This window comes from Notothenia coriiceps, unplaced genomic scaffold (assembly GCF_000735185.1).
Source record: "Notothenia coriiceps isolate Sejong01 unplaced genomic scaffold, NC01 NC01_scaffold00027463, whole genome shotgun sequence".
NCBI classification, from domain to species: Eukaryota; Metazoa; Chordata; class Actinopteri; order Perciformes; family Nototheniidae; genus Notothenia; species Notothenia coriiceps.
Genome location: NW_011360164.1, coordinates 38,048 through 53,946, shown reverse-complemented (window position 1 = coordinate 53,946; position 15,899 = coordinate 38,048). Strand labels below are relative to the sequence as shown.

Sequence of the window (15,899 nt, the reverse complement as noted above, 5' to 3'; positions counted from 1 at the left end):
AGTTTGATCTTTTAGAAGCCCCAACAGATGTTGCTTCCGCTAAGAAGAAAAATATCGTTCCACTGCGTACCAATGTAACTTAAATGACGACAGCACTGATCGAGGTTTTCTGTAACTGTCCAAGTCTGTTCACATTTTCTTTTCTCTAAGGAGAACAGTTTGATCTTTTAGAAGCCCCAACAGATGGTCCTATAGATGGTTTAAGCAAGCTGTCCTCATATTGGATCAACACAGATTTCCCATGTCATAATTAAAGATTGTATAGGATTGTTTTCAGGCTTGTTTGTTTTGGTTCGCTACAGAGCACTGCAGTTCTTCTTTTAGTAGAGAGCATTTTAGAGACTTCCTCTTGCCGAGTCGATTGAATTCCTGATGGATTTACGAAAACAGCTCTTTACAACTGGAAACCAAAACTTAACTCTGGATAATGAGTGTGCATAGGATAAAACTACACCAGAATCACCTTAAGGAAAGGAGCATTCAAACAGTCTTTACCAGATAAAGACTTCAATGTTAGGAAACTTAACTTGACTTAGCTTAGAGAACTTAGAGAATATGCTCTCTGTATGCTATAAAATGTCCATTAAAAGGGAAAATATAAAACATTGTACACTGCTGCATTGTTGGCAAAAAGCCGGCCAACGCGTATTACATCAACTGGTGATAGAAAACATTTAAAACTAATGGAGGACCGTGTAAAAATATAACAACAATAATAAATGTGTAATGTGTTTGTTTGTGTTTAAATCAATTGAATTATGAAGAGCTAAGTATAAGATGACACATCATGAGCAACAGTTTCTTGTGGTTAGTGTTTTTGCAGGAAGTTCAATTTCAGTCATATCCTGTTGGCTTAATATAGCAAGACCGATGCAATGCTGTAAAACCCTCATACACAGGAGGGGGGGGGGGGTTATACTTACCAATGTAATCGTTATAAACAGCGTCTGGTTAAAAAAGTCCCCAACTTCTCCTTCACAGATTAAAAAAAAACATGAGTCATTTTATTACCCTGTGACCATCAGATTTCTGATGTTGATTTTCTTAATCAACCAAATGCGGAATGATACAAAAAATATCTATTCTAAGTTTCTGAAATGTTTATTCAAAGTTTCTGACATGTTGTGTTTATGTCAGGGACTTCCTGATAATCCAAAGTGTATTTGTCTGTGTCTCTCTTTCTCACAACTTATTTCCTGTGTACTGTGAAGGCTAAATATAATGAGAAAGGAGCTTTGATTATTAAGCAGAAGAAAAAGGGGAAGGGCAGAGAGAAAGCTGGGGGTAGAAATATTTAAGGTAAGGCACAACAGTAATTGGAAAATATAACACTCGTACCAACGAACTTTAGAGACAGACCAGTTTAATAATCTGACCTCAGGATCTCAGCATCGGACAGCAGCACCATGAAGAGGTTTCTGCTGCTCTTCCTCTCACTGATGACAGGTAAAAAGATTACTTATACCCGATGGCTGATTTGGATCAAATAAACGGCATCAAGTTTGAGCTAATTGTTTTATTTTATTGATCACAAGTACATCATATTTATCGATAAGAGTAAAATCCTACAGCATCAAATGCTGCTACTGTATTCATGTGTGTACTTTGCTTTGTATACTGTACGTCGTGTTTTTGTATATCAACATTTCATGTAAACATTTTTTAGATGTGTGATTTAATAATTAATCCTGAAATCCTGATTTAGTTTGAGAATCTGACATGAACGTTTCTCTCTCTCTACAGGCTGTGAGGCCAGCTCTAAGGTGAAGGGATGCAGAGGTGGATGGGTTGATTTTACCTGCGGATACCCTCAAAATAAGGAAACATATGCACGTATTGATTTAGTTCGTAAAAAAAGTCAAATAATCATTCAAACTAATCAAAAAGATGTGTGGAAAAGCGAAGGAAGTTTTTCCGTGTACCATGATAAAGAAAGGAAAAATATCAGGGTGGTCATCAAAGAGATTCAACAAGAACAGACGTACAAGTTATATTTTAGACCTGAGCAGAAACCTAGAAAACGAGACAAAGAAGAAGTGGAATTGGAATTATGTAAGAAATGCTGGATCTTTTTGAACCTTTCTTATTTGTTGAAGCACTGTGTAACCAAACCCTCAGTTAACTAAGGTATAATGCATGCAAACTTCAAACCAAGTCAGAGAAAACGGAAATCAGTTTGATATGAAGCACACGTTAATGGACAGATTTCATGTTTAACTTTTCTTTTTTATTTGCAGATAAAGGCTGCCAGGAACCATTTCATCAAACTGAGTACAAAACAGATACAATCATAATCAAATGTGATAAAGAAAACAAAGACGACTCGAGAGTCAAGTTTTTCTGCAAAGAGAACGGTTCAATCTGTGAGGATATTTTATCAACAAAATCTGCTGAAACGAAGTCAAATGGGACGTTCACTCTCACAGAAACAGAGAGTGGCTTCACTGTGTCCATCAGTAATGTGTCCCCACAGCACGCTGGAGTCTACTGGTGTGGAGTGGAATCAAGTAAAAGATACCGAACTGCTCTCAGGAAAATACAACTGGAGGTGGAAGGTGAGAAACTACATATCTGAGATGAATAATAAAGGTTTCTCTGATATAAGTTGTTAAATACAGTCCATGCTGTCTATCTGTCTACATCAAAAACTTCACTAGGTCTGCAACTATTGGACAGAAATGTACCTACTGATGTGTATTGTTCTATGAAACGTACTGCAGCCATTGCAGGAGGAAGATGATGTTATTAAATGATGTTATTAGAAATGAAACACTCCCACTAAATGTTATATCACAGACTCGATGGGAGTTAATGTTAGTTAAAATAAGCGACATGGGTTTTGTCTCCTGCAGGTGTCTCTTGGATTCCTAGAGTCGCCGCTGTGGTCTGTGTTGCTCTGCTGGGGCTTCTGCTATTTTTCGTCTTCAGACACAAGCGTAAGAGATTTCTGCACGTTACTTTATAAGTACTTTTATTCACTGGAAGTAGGTGGGCTGGCACACAGTTATTACATTTATCAATTCATCAATACATGTAATTATAATAATACAAGTAATGGGTGTAGAGGCTGGGGGGATTTAGAATAAACACATATATGAAAAATACAGTATTTCTGTAATATATTGAACCAGGGAAATGTGAATAAGAATGGCAAATGTCTGTTTTAACAGCAAAAAAATACATTCAACCACTTTTATCAATTTCTCTGACAGATTCATGTTGTTCAAAAACCAAAAGAAAAGGAGAATCACATAACATGGAGGTAAGGATCCATATTTTTGTAAAATGTGTGTGTGTGTGTGTGTGTGTGTGTGTGTGTGTGTGTGTGTGTGTGTGTGTGTGTGTGTGTGTGTGTGTGTGGCGGCGGGAGGGAAAAACAACTTTGGAAATGTAAAAAACTTCAACAAAGCGCTTTTCGGATATGGAAGCATCCCAGGAAACATGCCGCAGAGCGCTTCAGGCATTGATGTGACAGGTGCCTCTGTGAGAGTGTGTGTGTACTGTTATCTACTCAGGTGTGTGTGTGTGTGTGTGTGTGTGTGTACTGTTATCTACTCAGGCATGCATGCGTGTGTGTTTGACTTCAGTGGGATATTATATCAATGCCCCTCTCTCTGTAAGTGCACATTCAACCATGCATTTTCTGTAAATCAGCAATCCAAGAGTGAACGCGATCAAAGCATGTGCCTTTATCTCTTTCTGTGTGTGTGTGTGTGTGTGTGTGTGTGTGTGTGTGTGTGTGTGTGTGTGTGTGTGTGTGTGTGTGTGTGTGTGTGTGTGTGTTCCTGGCGCAGGATGTGTGACACAGGAGAGGGTTTGTTCACGTTCCAGACGCGGGAGGGGGAGATGATCTACCAGCGGGTCCACTCCTCCACGCTGGCCATCGCCCAGCAGCACGAGAGGATGATGGAGGAGATGGAGAAGAGCTCCCAGGTACACTTTAACATTTTCTGCTTTTTGTTTTTCTCGTTTACTCGCAGCAGCTCACAGGGTTTACTCCAGCTCTGCCAACCTTACAAACAAATGAGAGCAAGTGTCGGCACAAACAAACGCAGGATGCAATATTTGCAATATGTGCAATATATATATATATATATAGATGCCGTTAATAACTGTGCAATATATACCTGGCTGCTAAATCCTCAGAACTGTTACAGGATGTGTATTTTGTCAATTGTGTAACTTTTTTTACTCTTTTATGCATGCGTCTTAGGTAACATTAAGATGTCTTTGGCTATTTTCTGCTGTAACAATATACATGTCCCCTCTGTGGGACTCATCAAGGTATTCTGATTCTGAGGATACAGGCAATAATAATAATAACGGAATACATTTGTATAGCGCCTTTAAGGGACCCAACGCCGCTTGACATGGTGAACAAACAAACAAAAGGGGCAAATAATAAAGTAAATAATTAAATACATAGCAGTAGGAGTGGAAGTAGGGGATGTGATGGGTTAGGGGTCAAAGGCCACGGTGAACAGGTGAGTTTTGAATGATGACTTGAAGATGTCAATGCAAACCAAACAGAACTACACGGTGCACGACTTATGCAATAATCTGACCAAGACTGAACAAGAGTAAATACAATCTGAACTAACGAGGGAATGAAGTTACAGGTGAGCAGGAGGTCAGGTGAAAGTGATCAGACCAGTAATCAAACAGGTGGGAGAACACAGGAAGTGAAAACAGATTGAGAAAACCTCAAAATAAAAAGGGAGCAAGATAAACAAAAAAAAACTAGGATCATGACAAATGATTTGATATACCTTTAATATAATCAAGCTTTATGTTGAATATGTTCAAGCCTGAAATACCAAAGCAAGAGGTGTTTTGATATTAATGATTACCTAAAAGTTACAATCCAGGACAATAAACATACTATTGAGTAGATTATGAATGACGAGCGAAAAACAGTGAAGTGGAATAAAAACGATATAAATAAATAAAATCTTGCCTAAATCACTTCATTCATTCATTCATTCAATTTCAAAAATCCATGGAGGGGGTAACTCACTTTACAATGATGTCAAGAGGTAAAACAATGCTTGCAGAAACAGCATAATGTTAAAACACTGGATAAAAACATAGATTATGAGACAGAAAAAGTAAATACTGTGAGGAATAAATACAAAATAACTAAATGAATGTTGCTTTTGAACAGCCATAGTCACAGCATGTAATCAAAGTGTATGTGAGCACATTATAAGGTCATTACTTTCTGTTCCAGCTCACTGATTAATATACCATTTATTATGTTAAGTGAATGTATGCATAAAGCATGAGTCGCTTATAGCTAATATATCATGGTGCATCTATTGCTGGAAGAAACACTGAAGAAGAATATTTTGTACAAAGAGTATCTGTGCCGGTATTTTTAGAAATGATATGTTTTTAGATGTGTATTTCTTTCTGTTTTATCTCAAAGCTTTCTTCACTGTCTGTTTGATTTACGCTGATCAAGCCGGCGAGTCATTGAAGCTGTTCACAGAATTATTTTTAGAAACCAATGAACAAAAGAGCTATAAATCATGACTTTCTCTCACACACACACACACACGCACGCACGCACGCACGCACGCACGCACGCACGCACACACACACACACACACACACACACACACACACACACACACACACACACACACACACACACTCTCTCTCTCTCCTTTTAGCCTCTGATGTCCCGTGGTTTTGGCCTCCGCTCCCTCCTTCCGTCACAACACCCGTCCATCCTTCCTTCCTCCCTTCCTTCCTCCCTTCCTTCCTCCCTCACCCCATCATCTGTATTCTTTATTTATGTAGGTCTGCCTAGTGTTTGATGAGCCTTGACCATATGGCCGTGCTCTTGGACCCCCCCCTCCCCNCGACAGCACTGATCAAGGTTTTCTGTAACTGCCCAAGTCTGTTCACATTTTCTTTTTCTCAGGAGAACAGTTTGATCTTTTAGAAGCCCACCATCTGTTGGGGCTTCTAAAAGATCAAACTGTTCTCCTGAGAAAAAGAAAATGTGAACAGACTTGGGCAGTTACAGAAAACCTTGATCAGTGCTGTCGTCATTTAAGTTACGTTGTTGATGCCGCACTTCCTGCCATTGGTACGCAGTGGAACGATATTCTTCTTCTTAGCGGAATCAATGCGATAATGTTTAAGTCAATTAATCATATTGTAGCATGTGCGGTTGGTTTAACAAAACAAACAAACAAATATGTTCTGAGCTGACACACTACAGAAAAACTTTATTAGCCACCCTGGAAAAGCTCAAAGATTGAAAGAAGTATTTTTATTTATTTGAAGAATAATACCCTCTGAACACATTGCTGAATGTGTGTTTGGCCTAAAATGACATTGAGTCAAAGGGTGAGATAGTAGAAAGCTTTTACAACAAGAAAGACAATTTGTCGGATTACACGACTGGTTGGGAAAATCACCTCCTCTTCCAACCCCGGTGTTAAACATCACAGTGTGTCAGTGTGAAGCAGGTACAACTGTGTTAAGAAGTGTGAGTCCTCCCACTGACCTCCACACACACCGTCACATTGTGTTGTTTGTGTTGAAACTTGAAATTTAAGGCAATACTTTACAACCCGAAGGTCCTCTCTGTGTGACTAGAAGGGACCCTCGCCTCATTTCAAAGAACTCTAATGTGTTTTGGCTGAAGCCGTGGGTTTGGAGTCTGATAGCAATTGTCATCTGCTCCAAGTGAAACATGGAACAATGGCTGATTGTGTGTTTATGGTTTATGAGTGTGTGTTCAGGGCCGGTGGGACTGCCAGCCAATCTGGAAAGAAAAGAGAGATAAGACATTTTTTATGTTCTGTAGAGAAAACCCAAGAACCAAACTCACATGCAGAGTAGTTTCTCTGGCTTTGACCCACTGTGATTTATTAGTTATTAACAACCTGTTGATGGGAGAACAGGGTGATTGAGCTAAAGTTAAAGTCTAGGCTCAATTGACGTACCTGAAACCTTAAAGAGGAAAGCAACGTGTGATTGTTGTCGTGTAGTTTTGTGTTTGTTTGGGTGTAGATGCTATGCTGTTATACCCTGATAACACTTGGCAATAACATTAGATACATCACGAGATGGTGATCTGATTGTTTATACCACACGCAGAGGTATTCTGAGAAACTGTGTGTCATTCTCTTTGTGTCATGTGGTGAGTGCCAGGCTGTGGCTTTCCCCTTGAACCAGTTCAATCAAGTAAATACCAAACTCAAGAAAGAATCGATACATACAGTAAGACAGAATGTGATTTGAGGGGTGATGCCATCCCACTTGTTTGGAAACGTACTGAAATTCTTGCCCGTTGTCGACCTTACTCAATTTGAGTGAGAGGGCTGGGGCCGAGGAGTTTATATGGCAATGGTTATCATTAATTAGTACCAATTAAGAATATTTCTGACCAGTTGCACATGTTGGCCTTTAGGTTTACAGTCTTTAGGTACTTTTAACAAGAAGTACCCTTAGAAATGAGCTGATCAAAATGTGTCAGACTTAAGCAAAGCAAACATCAAATACAAAATAAAAAGACTTGTACATCACAACATTTTTAAATTCAGCACCTCTACATGGATATAGCGCCTTGTGTTTTCCCATAATTCACACGTTTTTGTTCACTGGGAAGTTCGCTGGTCTAAGATGAACGTAACCAGTGGGGTTCACTCCCACCTTAAAGCTTTAACAAATTACCTCGACACTGAAACATGATTTATGTTAATGGACAGATAGAAAACCAGAAGGATGATTTCATAATGAGGGACTCGTAAATACATACAAGCATGAGCAAGTGTTGCCTCCAGCTTTATCTATTGCCTAAGTGAACCATGACTAAAGAATAAAGGAGTCTGTGACAGGTCTTACTCTACAGTGGTTACGAACATGTTGCATTGAAGAGCGAAGCCGCTGTATGTTGAAGTTTGATTGATGACGGTTAATGTTACACTGCAGTGAGGGGAGCTGGAGACTGTTTGTTTAAGGATTTAAAAGCCTGTCAGTAAGAGCCGGCTGCAGGACGTCCTCCTGATCTAAAACTAGCCCCCAATCCGCCCTTAACAAGGAAAGATGCTCTGCCACTGATTAATAATGGGAGCCATCCTTTTAAAAATAAATAATCCTGCAATTTGACTCTTATCTTGTCAGAAATGACTCTAAAGTAGGTAGATTAAACTTCCTTTTCAATGCCATTAATTAGCTGAGTGACCTTGTTAATCTTCATAGCGTCTCTTATCAGGTTTTGAATTACTTTTGTTATACAGTCAGAATGAAGCAGATAGTACAATATAAACATGATTATTACTAATGGTGGGAAATCTCCCTCCATTAACACCGTGCTCTGTGGTCCATTTGAAGATACATCTGCAGCTCTTCTTTAAAGTAATGATATGTTGTTACTCCCTCCCTGAAAGCATTCCTTTCTTCATCTTACTTTGGACAGAGACTCTTGACTAGGAGTTCAGTTTACATGATACAGCACGTAAAGTATTAGACTCTTTCATTAAATATAACATTACTATTTGGTTATGAAACACAGAAAAAGCCTGACCCCTTCAGCCCATGTTTGAGCCAGAAATATGTTGAACTTTGAATATAGGCCTCCGCTGACCTTAACAGAACAAAACCCTAAATACATATTCCTAAACGATTCACTTTGTAATGTTAAGTGCATTTCTGGAGAGGTTTTTGGACACATGTTTTAGATACCTTTTATTCTTCTGCTACATTAATGGTGCTTCACACCGAACGCAAAAGAGATTTGTCATGATGGAAAATAACCTTTAAAGTCAATACAAAGATGCAAAAGACGCATATGTGCACCAGGAGACAAAATAGCGACAAAGCAATTTGACCTAAGATGGAATATTTCGTATCATTGGCATATTTGTTTGAGTTAAAAACGTTTGCCTATTGTTTTTGAGCTCCTGTTCTCACTGACGTACATAAATCAGAAGTCACCAAGCGGTCTTCAGCACCTCATAATGGTGTGTCGTTTAAATAATAAAGTTGCTGCCATATGTGCCTAGATGTGGCAACTAAGAGGGTTGATGGATCAGCTATGTTACCATTTGTTAGAAATGTATTCAAAAAACGTTTTGCTTGTCATCTCGTGCAAAGACCTGACATGTACGTATCACTGCTTTACTCTGTATCATTGTGTAGTTACTTCGGCACCTTTCTTGATGTGTTTACTGACATTAAATCACAGCATTTTTCTTAAATAATTGTTTTACATCACCTTGTTTAAAATGAAAAGGCTTCTGTGTGAAACGATGCTGCCAATGTGCTGAATTAAGTTTATTTGTTATTTATAATATTTGTAGGTTTTGACACATTTTACCTAGCAACACAAGTTTCGAAGGATCACTGAAGCTGAATGAAAGTCTTGTCAGAAAGAAGGATTTGTTCGGAGCCATAAATTCTCCAGTCGTCTGTTTAAAGCCTTTAAAGTGCCGCTCAGTTCATCTTTGAGATGCTTCAAATGAGACATTATGTCTTCAATCTCCTCTTATCTTTTTACTCAACGTCGGTAAAGTTCAACTTAAATGATTGATAGACTTCAACATGTCCAGCTAAAGCACTTCCAATCTTATATATAAACACAACTTAGACAAACAGAGGTACTGGCACAAACTAAGTTACATTTGTACCAAATTTGGTCGAAACTTAATTGGTAATTACACAATTCCATTTGTTTTTATCCACAGATTGACTTTTTGGGGACAAAGCTGCAGACTGGAGCAGAGTGACAGCTGCCTCACAAGTGATCTGTATTAAATACACTGCGTCATGCATATCCTCTGTTTGAAAGAAGTATAAGATTACTTACAACAACCTGCACAGCTGCGTTGATGTCATCTTCACTTCTATGAACTCTCCTTTTTGCAATATTTTATGAATGTATAGCCCAACAGGTAGATACACAGAGCTCTAATTGGTTTATTGATAAACACCAAACCAGAATAGCTGGAAAAATGTGCTATAATTTAATTCCTTCTCACCCAGTTTTCAAAATACCTTTGTATGGATATTTCTTCCATACACCAATTAAAGATAACTACTCCTTCGTCTTCTCTATCCATCAACACTGAATTGATGCATTTAGCTGAGCAGGGTTCATCCTGTCATCCCTTCATCTGCATGTACACAGAAAAACCTCCCTCTGTTTTCATGAATGAGCACGAAGCTCCTCAGATTACATCCCATCATGTGTTTTTGCAGGTGTTGAGAATTACAAAGTGTGAGGAGGGTCGTGACCTCGTCCATCACAGCAGCGCCGTGCTATCAGGTTCACACATTATTCCACATCCTGGACGCTAAGTGTGCCATACAGTGATCCTGTTTACATAAAACACTCCACATTAAGTGTAAGGAGAAGGCTTCATATTCAAACGCTCACGTGTCATAGAGGCCCTGACATCTGACTGTTTCATGGAGTAAAAAGACAAGTTTAATTATGTATTACACTTTATAAGCTGTGAAAAATGTCCCCCTCAAATCTGTTGTCATAATTAATAAATTGGGTGCACAAATGTATTATTACTATGAACTGAAAGCAGCAAAATTATGTTTTGTCATAATGACTCAAATTCCGCTGCAAACACACAAATGTACACACAAATCCCCTCAAACTTTTTTACTTGTTACATCTTGCTTTGAGCAGACATGTAACATCAAACACAGTAAAGCATCCTTTTCTTATGTCTGCCAAACACACACAAACACACACACACACACACACACACACACACACACACACACACACACACACACACACACACACACACACACACACACCTCGTCTCGTTTGCACATTGCTTAACCTGCTGCTTGATTCTTGTTTCACTGGCGCATTTTTTACACGTTTTTAATGCTGAGACAATCACAGACATATTTTATAGACTATTCTTGATACTTTTAGCTTAAATGGAGTATAAATAGACCATGTTTATTTAGGTTTAGACACTAAATTCATTTAGTTTTCAACTCATTTTGTAGTCGGCATTATTCATGATTTTAGTCCTGTTTGTGGTATTCAGTTTACATGCCATTAAGTGATGTCAAATCAGGTGGTCATGTGTTGTGTGTGTGTAGAGAAACTCGATTGCACCCATTATTTGGGTCTTTTTAATTTAAAGTGGACCTATCATGCTATATTTGAATAATATAATGTAGGACCATACCTATATAAGGCATATTTATACTTTTTATTTTTCAAAATACCAAACAGATCATGCATTTTAGCCATTCCTCATTTCGCTCAATGTAACACTGTCTTTGCATGGGCTGATTCTGTGAGAACAGCACCATCTACAGGCCTGGCATATGTACTACAGCGTCTCCAGAGCTTTCCAACGGCAATGTCCGTGGCGGTCTCCTCCTGATTGGTGGAGTTGGTCCAATAGCCGTAGCGGCACTTCTGTGACGTCATAGAAGTGTTCAAATCTGGATCAGTCTGTATCAGATACGTTGCAGCCCCTTTTTTAGAGATTTGGGTATGGAGGGAAATAGAGAGTTGTGTTTTCTGACACTTCCCTGGAACACCGGGGACACATATTCATGTATCAAGACGTACAAAAGTGCATTTTGCATGATAGGTCACCTTTAACTTGCATTTAATCATACCCCCAACAATCCCAAAATCAGGACTACCATGAAAGGTCATTATAGTAGAGATTTTAAGCTTTAGGTTAAGGTTCAATCTGAGGTAAATCTAAGTATTGACCTAGTCTCTTTACCAACAAATACATCTAAAAGCACTGATGCTTAAGATGCCTGCATACAAACGGCATCATCTTTGTTAACTTCTATTAATATTCAACCAATTTGACAAAGACATCATACCGGCTATAATAAAAATAACAAGAGTTTATCATTTCAGAAAACATACATACACAACCACATTTTGGCCTTACTCTTCTTTCTATGGAAATAATAGGTTCCGCAGATTTTTGTCAGACTTTATTAGACCCAAGATGGTTATTTCCTCATAAAGACTCCTTAAGACAGGAAATCATTATTTTTGTCTGTTTCTGTCTCTCACTACAAAACTCTTCTCTCCACTATCCTTATTTGTCTGTTTCTTCCTCACCCTATTTTCTTTCATATCTAATTTACTTGCTGTTATGTCTTGCTTTTTGCTTCCTATGTCCCTGGCTTAAAGGTAGGTAAGAATGGAGAAACCAGCTCGAGTAAGCTAGAATTTGAAAGTACACAACCGAAAAAAATCTGCCCTTCCTTCAGACTTCCTCACAGAGCCCCTCCTCCAACACACACGAATGCGCACATGACCAATGAGGGCACGAGATAAGTTTGTGCACGAGATGGAAGGCTGACAGGCAGGTAGGCCATCCAATTATCTGCCGTGGGCCGAGGCAGACAATTGGACTTGGTTTTTACAGCGCCATGGCTTCCACAGATGAAATATTTGTATATTTGTATTGTCAAAGCATTTAATGTATTCATTGCTATCGGGATGTTAAGAGCATTCCATGGAATATAACAAAAAGTGTTTCTGAAGTGAATTACCTACTCCACCTTTAACAGATGGAAGAGAAACTATTTTGCTAACTAACTTAAATACTTTAAGATATGTAAAAACTAGAGATATTAAAGTGAAAATCAAAACACAGTGAATGCATGATGCAAGATTTCATAGGAAACAAATCAAACTTATTTCAGACCAACATCAAACATCCTGATGGTCACCGGAAATTGATATCTTTGGAGAAATTACCCTATTAGACTTATTAATATAATACAGTAATAAAACCAGTCATCATGTTACCAAAAAAAACAACAACCAGACCATGTTGTGTTTAGAAAGGGACAAAAAGAAAAACAGACATAGCTGAAATCAAATCCTGCAATAAAAAAAGACACATCCTCATCCGTACGTGCGTTCCCACAGAGAGAAGGGCTGGTTCATGACTCCTGCGCCCTCTTGTTGCTCCTGATATCTGCCCAATAGAAGAAATGAAAGTCGCCACCAGCACACAGAACTGGATGGCACAGAAGCTTATCTCCGAACATTTCGTCCTAATCTTCTTTGGCATCTTAGGACGAGGACATTTCATAATGTTATGACATTTTTGGGTATTGAGACCGAATATTGATCGTCAGTTTATGAAAACTTGTCGGGAATTTCAGCTTTCTCAGTATTTACTATTTACTATTTACTTGCACTGTTTATCTGTTGTATTGTGTTGCACTGTTGGAGGAGCCTGTGTCCTAAGATTTTCATCGTCATGACTACACTGTAGCTATGCACGTATGACTAATAAAAGCCTTGAACCTTGAAGCTTATATACTCAAGACACAACTATCAAACTGTGATGCAATCCATCCAACTTTTAGAACTGTAAGGAACACAATTGATTGAATCATATTGGTATTTGGATGAGACCTCTCCTGGATGAATACATATAAAGATTTGAAATAAAAAGTTATCAGGGAAATGTCTGGCTATGATTCGAAATCTGAAAAAATCATCATAAATAAATTATTAAAACAATTGAGGACATAAAACCTTATCTGGGTAGGACAAAAAGATGAATTAATAATCAGATATTTTGGCTCATGCCTCAGTCAGGATTGTGATCGAGAAACGAGTATCAGATGGACGCTTTTTAACTAGATTTGAGAGCCAAACATATAACTCTTAAAAAATCCTGCAATCAGAGCATTTGGAACAGTTCTATGTTTCGCAGCTCTGAGCTCCAGACTCTCCCTCCTCTCCTGTTCCCATGAGAATGATCTCCGGTTTGGGCAGAAGCCACTCGCTGTTACCCTCTGCCCTCCCCCAAAGGACCAATCGGCCAACATTAAGTGAGTGACCCCGCCAAAATTAAGATGTATGCCACAGCACAGCAGTAACAGTAGACCGAGGTCAGGTCAGCTGAAAACAAGATGTCTAATGTCAAAATAAATACGTAGGACGATGAGATCGGCCATTTCTCTTCATACTTTGAGGATGATGCAGAAACACACCCTATATCTTTTTATTTGGAGTTCAAATGTCACTTTTAAGGATTCTTATCTCTTTGCACGAATGTGTAAGTTTTGTCTCTTATCTCTGCTTTTATCTGTATCCGTCAACTTCTGCAGAACAGTTTATCGCTGTGCAAATAAACCTCAATAATCGACAACTCACGTCTCTCCACACATGTTGAGCTAGTGTTTCACAAGCCTGGGGCCGAGCCATCTGTCTGGAAATAATCTTAGTGTGTACTTCCATGTAGAGTGAAGAGCTGCAGGACAGATGAGAAGGTGCATGCAGCGACAGAGAGAGACTTTAACCATGGATGTATGAAGAGGACTGGATACAGCTTTGGAGAAGGGGTTCATCCCTATGAATACAAGACTGCTCAATTAACGAGAACATTTATACCCAGAAGTTCCCTCCTCTGGCAATCTTCCACATCTATTGGCCCATCATGCACACTGGCCTTTTCCTTTAGCCCCGCCCCCAATCCGCATCCGCATCACGACCATCCCAACTCAGTCAAATAAATGCAGAGAAAAAATATCTCCAGATTCTGCTTTTAGCACATTTCACACTACTACTGGTACTGGGTAGTTGATTTACTTACTTTCAATATCCGCTGATCTCTCCCAGTGTAAGTCAATGGGAAAAAGTATGTTTGGGCCCAATGACGTCACTGACTGACATGGTAGTTGTAGCTTAGTTGTGCATGGCTCAAATTGATTAAATGTTTTTTTTTTCAACCCAAACTTTTGTGGACTAGATGGTTTGCCTCTGCTTGCCTGATCTCCCATGATGCCCCAGAGCGTGGCTTTGTTTTGAGGACAGAGCAGTTGCTGACTCAGTATAAATGACCATACAAGGCATCAGGATTTACTTTACAAGATTACTGCAGCTACTAAACCATAGCTAGATCTCTTTCTCTCCTCTGTGTTCATTCAACAGCTTAGTTTCTTGTTCTGCCCTCTCTTTCTCTGCGTGTTGTCTTATCTCTCTGTCTTAGATTTTTGACCTATCCTCTCTACACTCCCTTAATATTCCCCCTCTTTTTCTCTTTTTCTGGCTACTTTTTATTCCCTCTTTCCTTCCTCCTTCATTGCCTCTCAGCCTACAAATAGAGAGGGTCCTCTAATAGACCTCCCTCAGGCCTCCTGTCCCTCCAATCCTCCCTCTCCTCCTCCCACTCTTCCCTCCCTCGCTCAGACCTCCCTTTCTCAGCCAGCCCCAGATAAGAAGGGGCAGAAGTATTTCTCTTCGGCCACTTCTGAACAAGCAGCCACCAGAGAAGGATGTTTCCACCCACAGATTTCCTTTCCTTTCATTCCCCCTGGCAGTTTGGACATTCACTATTCCCAAATCCTAAACAAAGCCAATTATTTTGCCCATAACCTCTCTTTCTATCTCTTAAATTCAACTTAGCTTTTCCAAACACATTTTTTTACAAAGATATTAGGGAGCTTCAAGGAAAATCATGAGAGACCGGCTCAGGGTAAAAGGTAGTGGACCCATCCTTTCTTTCTTCATCAGCAAAAGAAAGCCAACAACAGAAGAAAATTAATACCCAAAAGCAAAAGAAGGACATGGATCCCACGTGTTGATCACCTCGTCTGATGTGATTCTTCACCATTATTGAGGAAGGAACGGAAGAGGCTCACAGGACAGGTGTTGCTTCCTGTTTCTGCAAAAGCGTTACCTGCTGAATTCAAACAGATCAGCCTTCATGGATTGGCGGTAGGTGCAGAGACATCCTGATGTTTTCATGCAGTGAGTTGGGGTCAGAGTGTGAATGAGCTTCTCTTGACCCTCTTGCCCTGAGAGCACTTTAATACGTTTGAAGAGATCGCTATGAAAGGTGTAAATCTCTGTTGGGGGTCGCTGGTGCTGCTTTGGACCCTGTCAGTCGTCTCTGATGCAGCCG

At 39.3% G+C, this 15,899-nt stretch overlaps 1 protein-coding gene across 1 annotated transcript; it reads left to right on the top strand.

Annotated features, from left to right (window-relative positions):
* Nucleotides 1-1,358: 1,358 nt before the first annotated feature.
* LOC104957610 (uncharacterized) lies at nucleotides 1,359-10,317 on the top strand. Its single transcript, XM_010785255.1, has 7 exons — nucleotides 1,359-1,446; nucleotides 1,744-2,052; nucleotides 2,238-2,555; nucleotides 2,853-2,936; nucleotides 3,213-3,262; nucleotides 3,832-3,933; nucleotides 10,219-10,317. The coding sequence occupies exons 1-7, from the start codon at nucleotides 1,407-1,409 to the stop codon at nucleotides 10,315-10,317; spliced, it is 1,002 nt and encodes a 333-aa protein (XP_010783557.1). The 5' UTR covers nucleotides 1,359-1,406.
* The last annotated feature ends 5,582 nt before the right edge of the window (nucleotides 10,318-15,899 follow it).

Coding starts and splice junctions, on each gene's coding strand:
- LOC104957610 (XM_010785255.1), top strand. CDS start 1,407: ATGAAGAGGTTTCTGCTGCTCTTCCTCTCACTGATGACAG. Junction 1,447..1,743: donor CTTCCTCTCACTGATGACAG/GTAAAAAGATTA, acceptor CTCTCTCTACAG/GCTGTGAGGCCAGCTCTAAG. Junction 3,934..10,218: donor AGATGGAGAAGAGCTCCCAG/GTACACTTTAAC, acceptor GTGTTTTTGCAG/GTGTTGAGAATTACAAAGTG.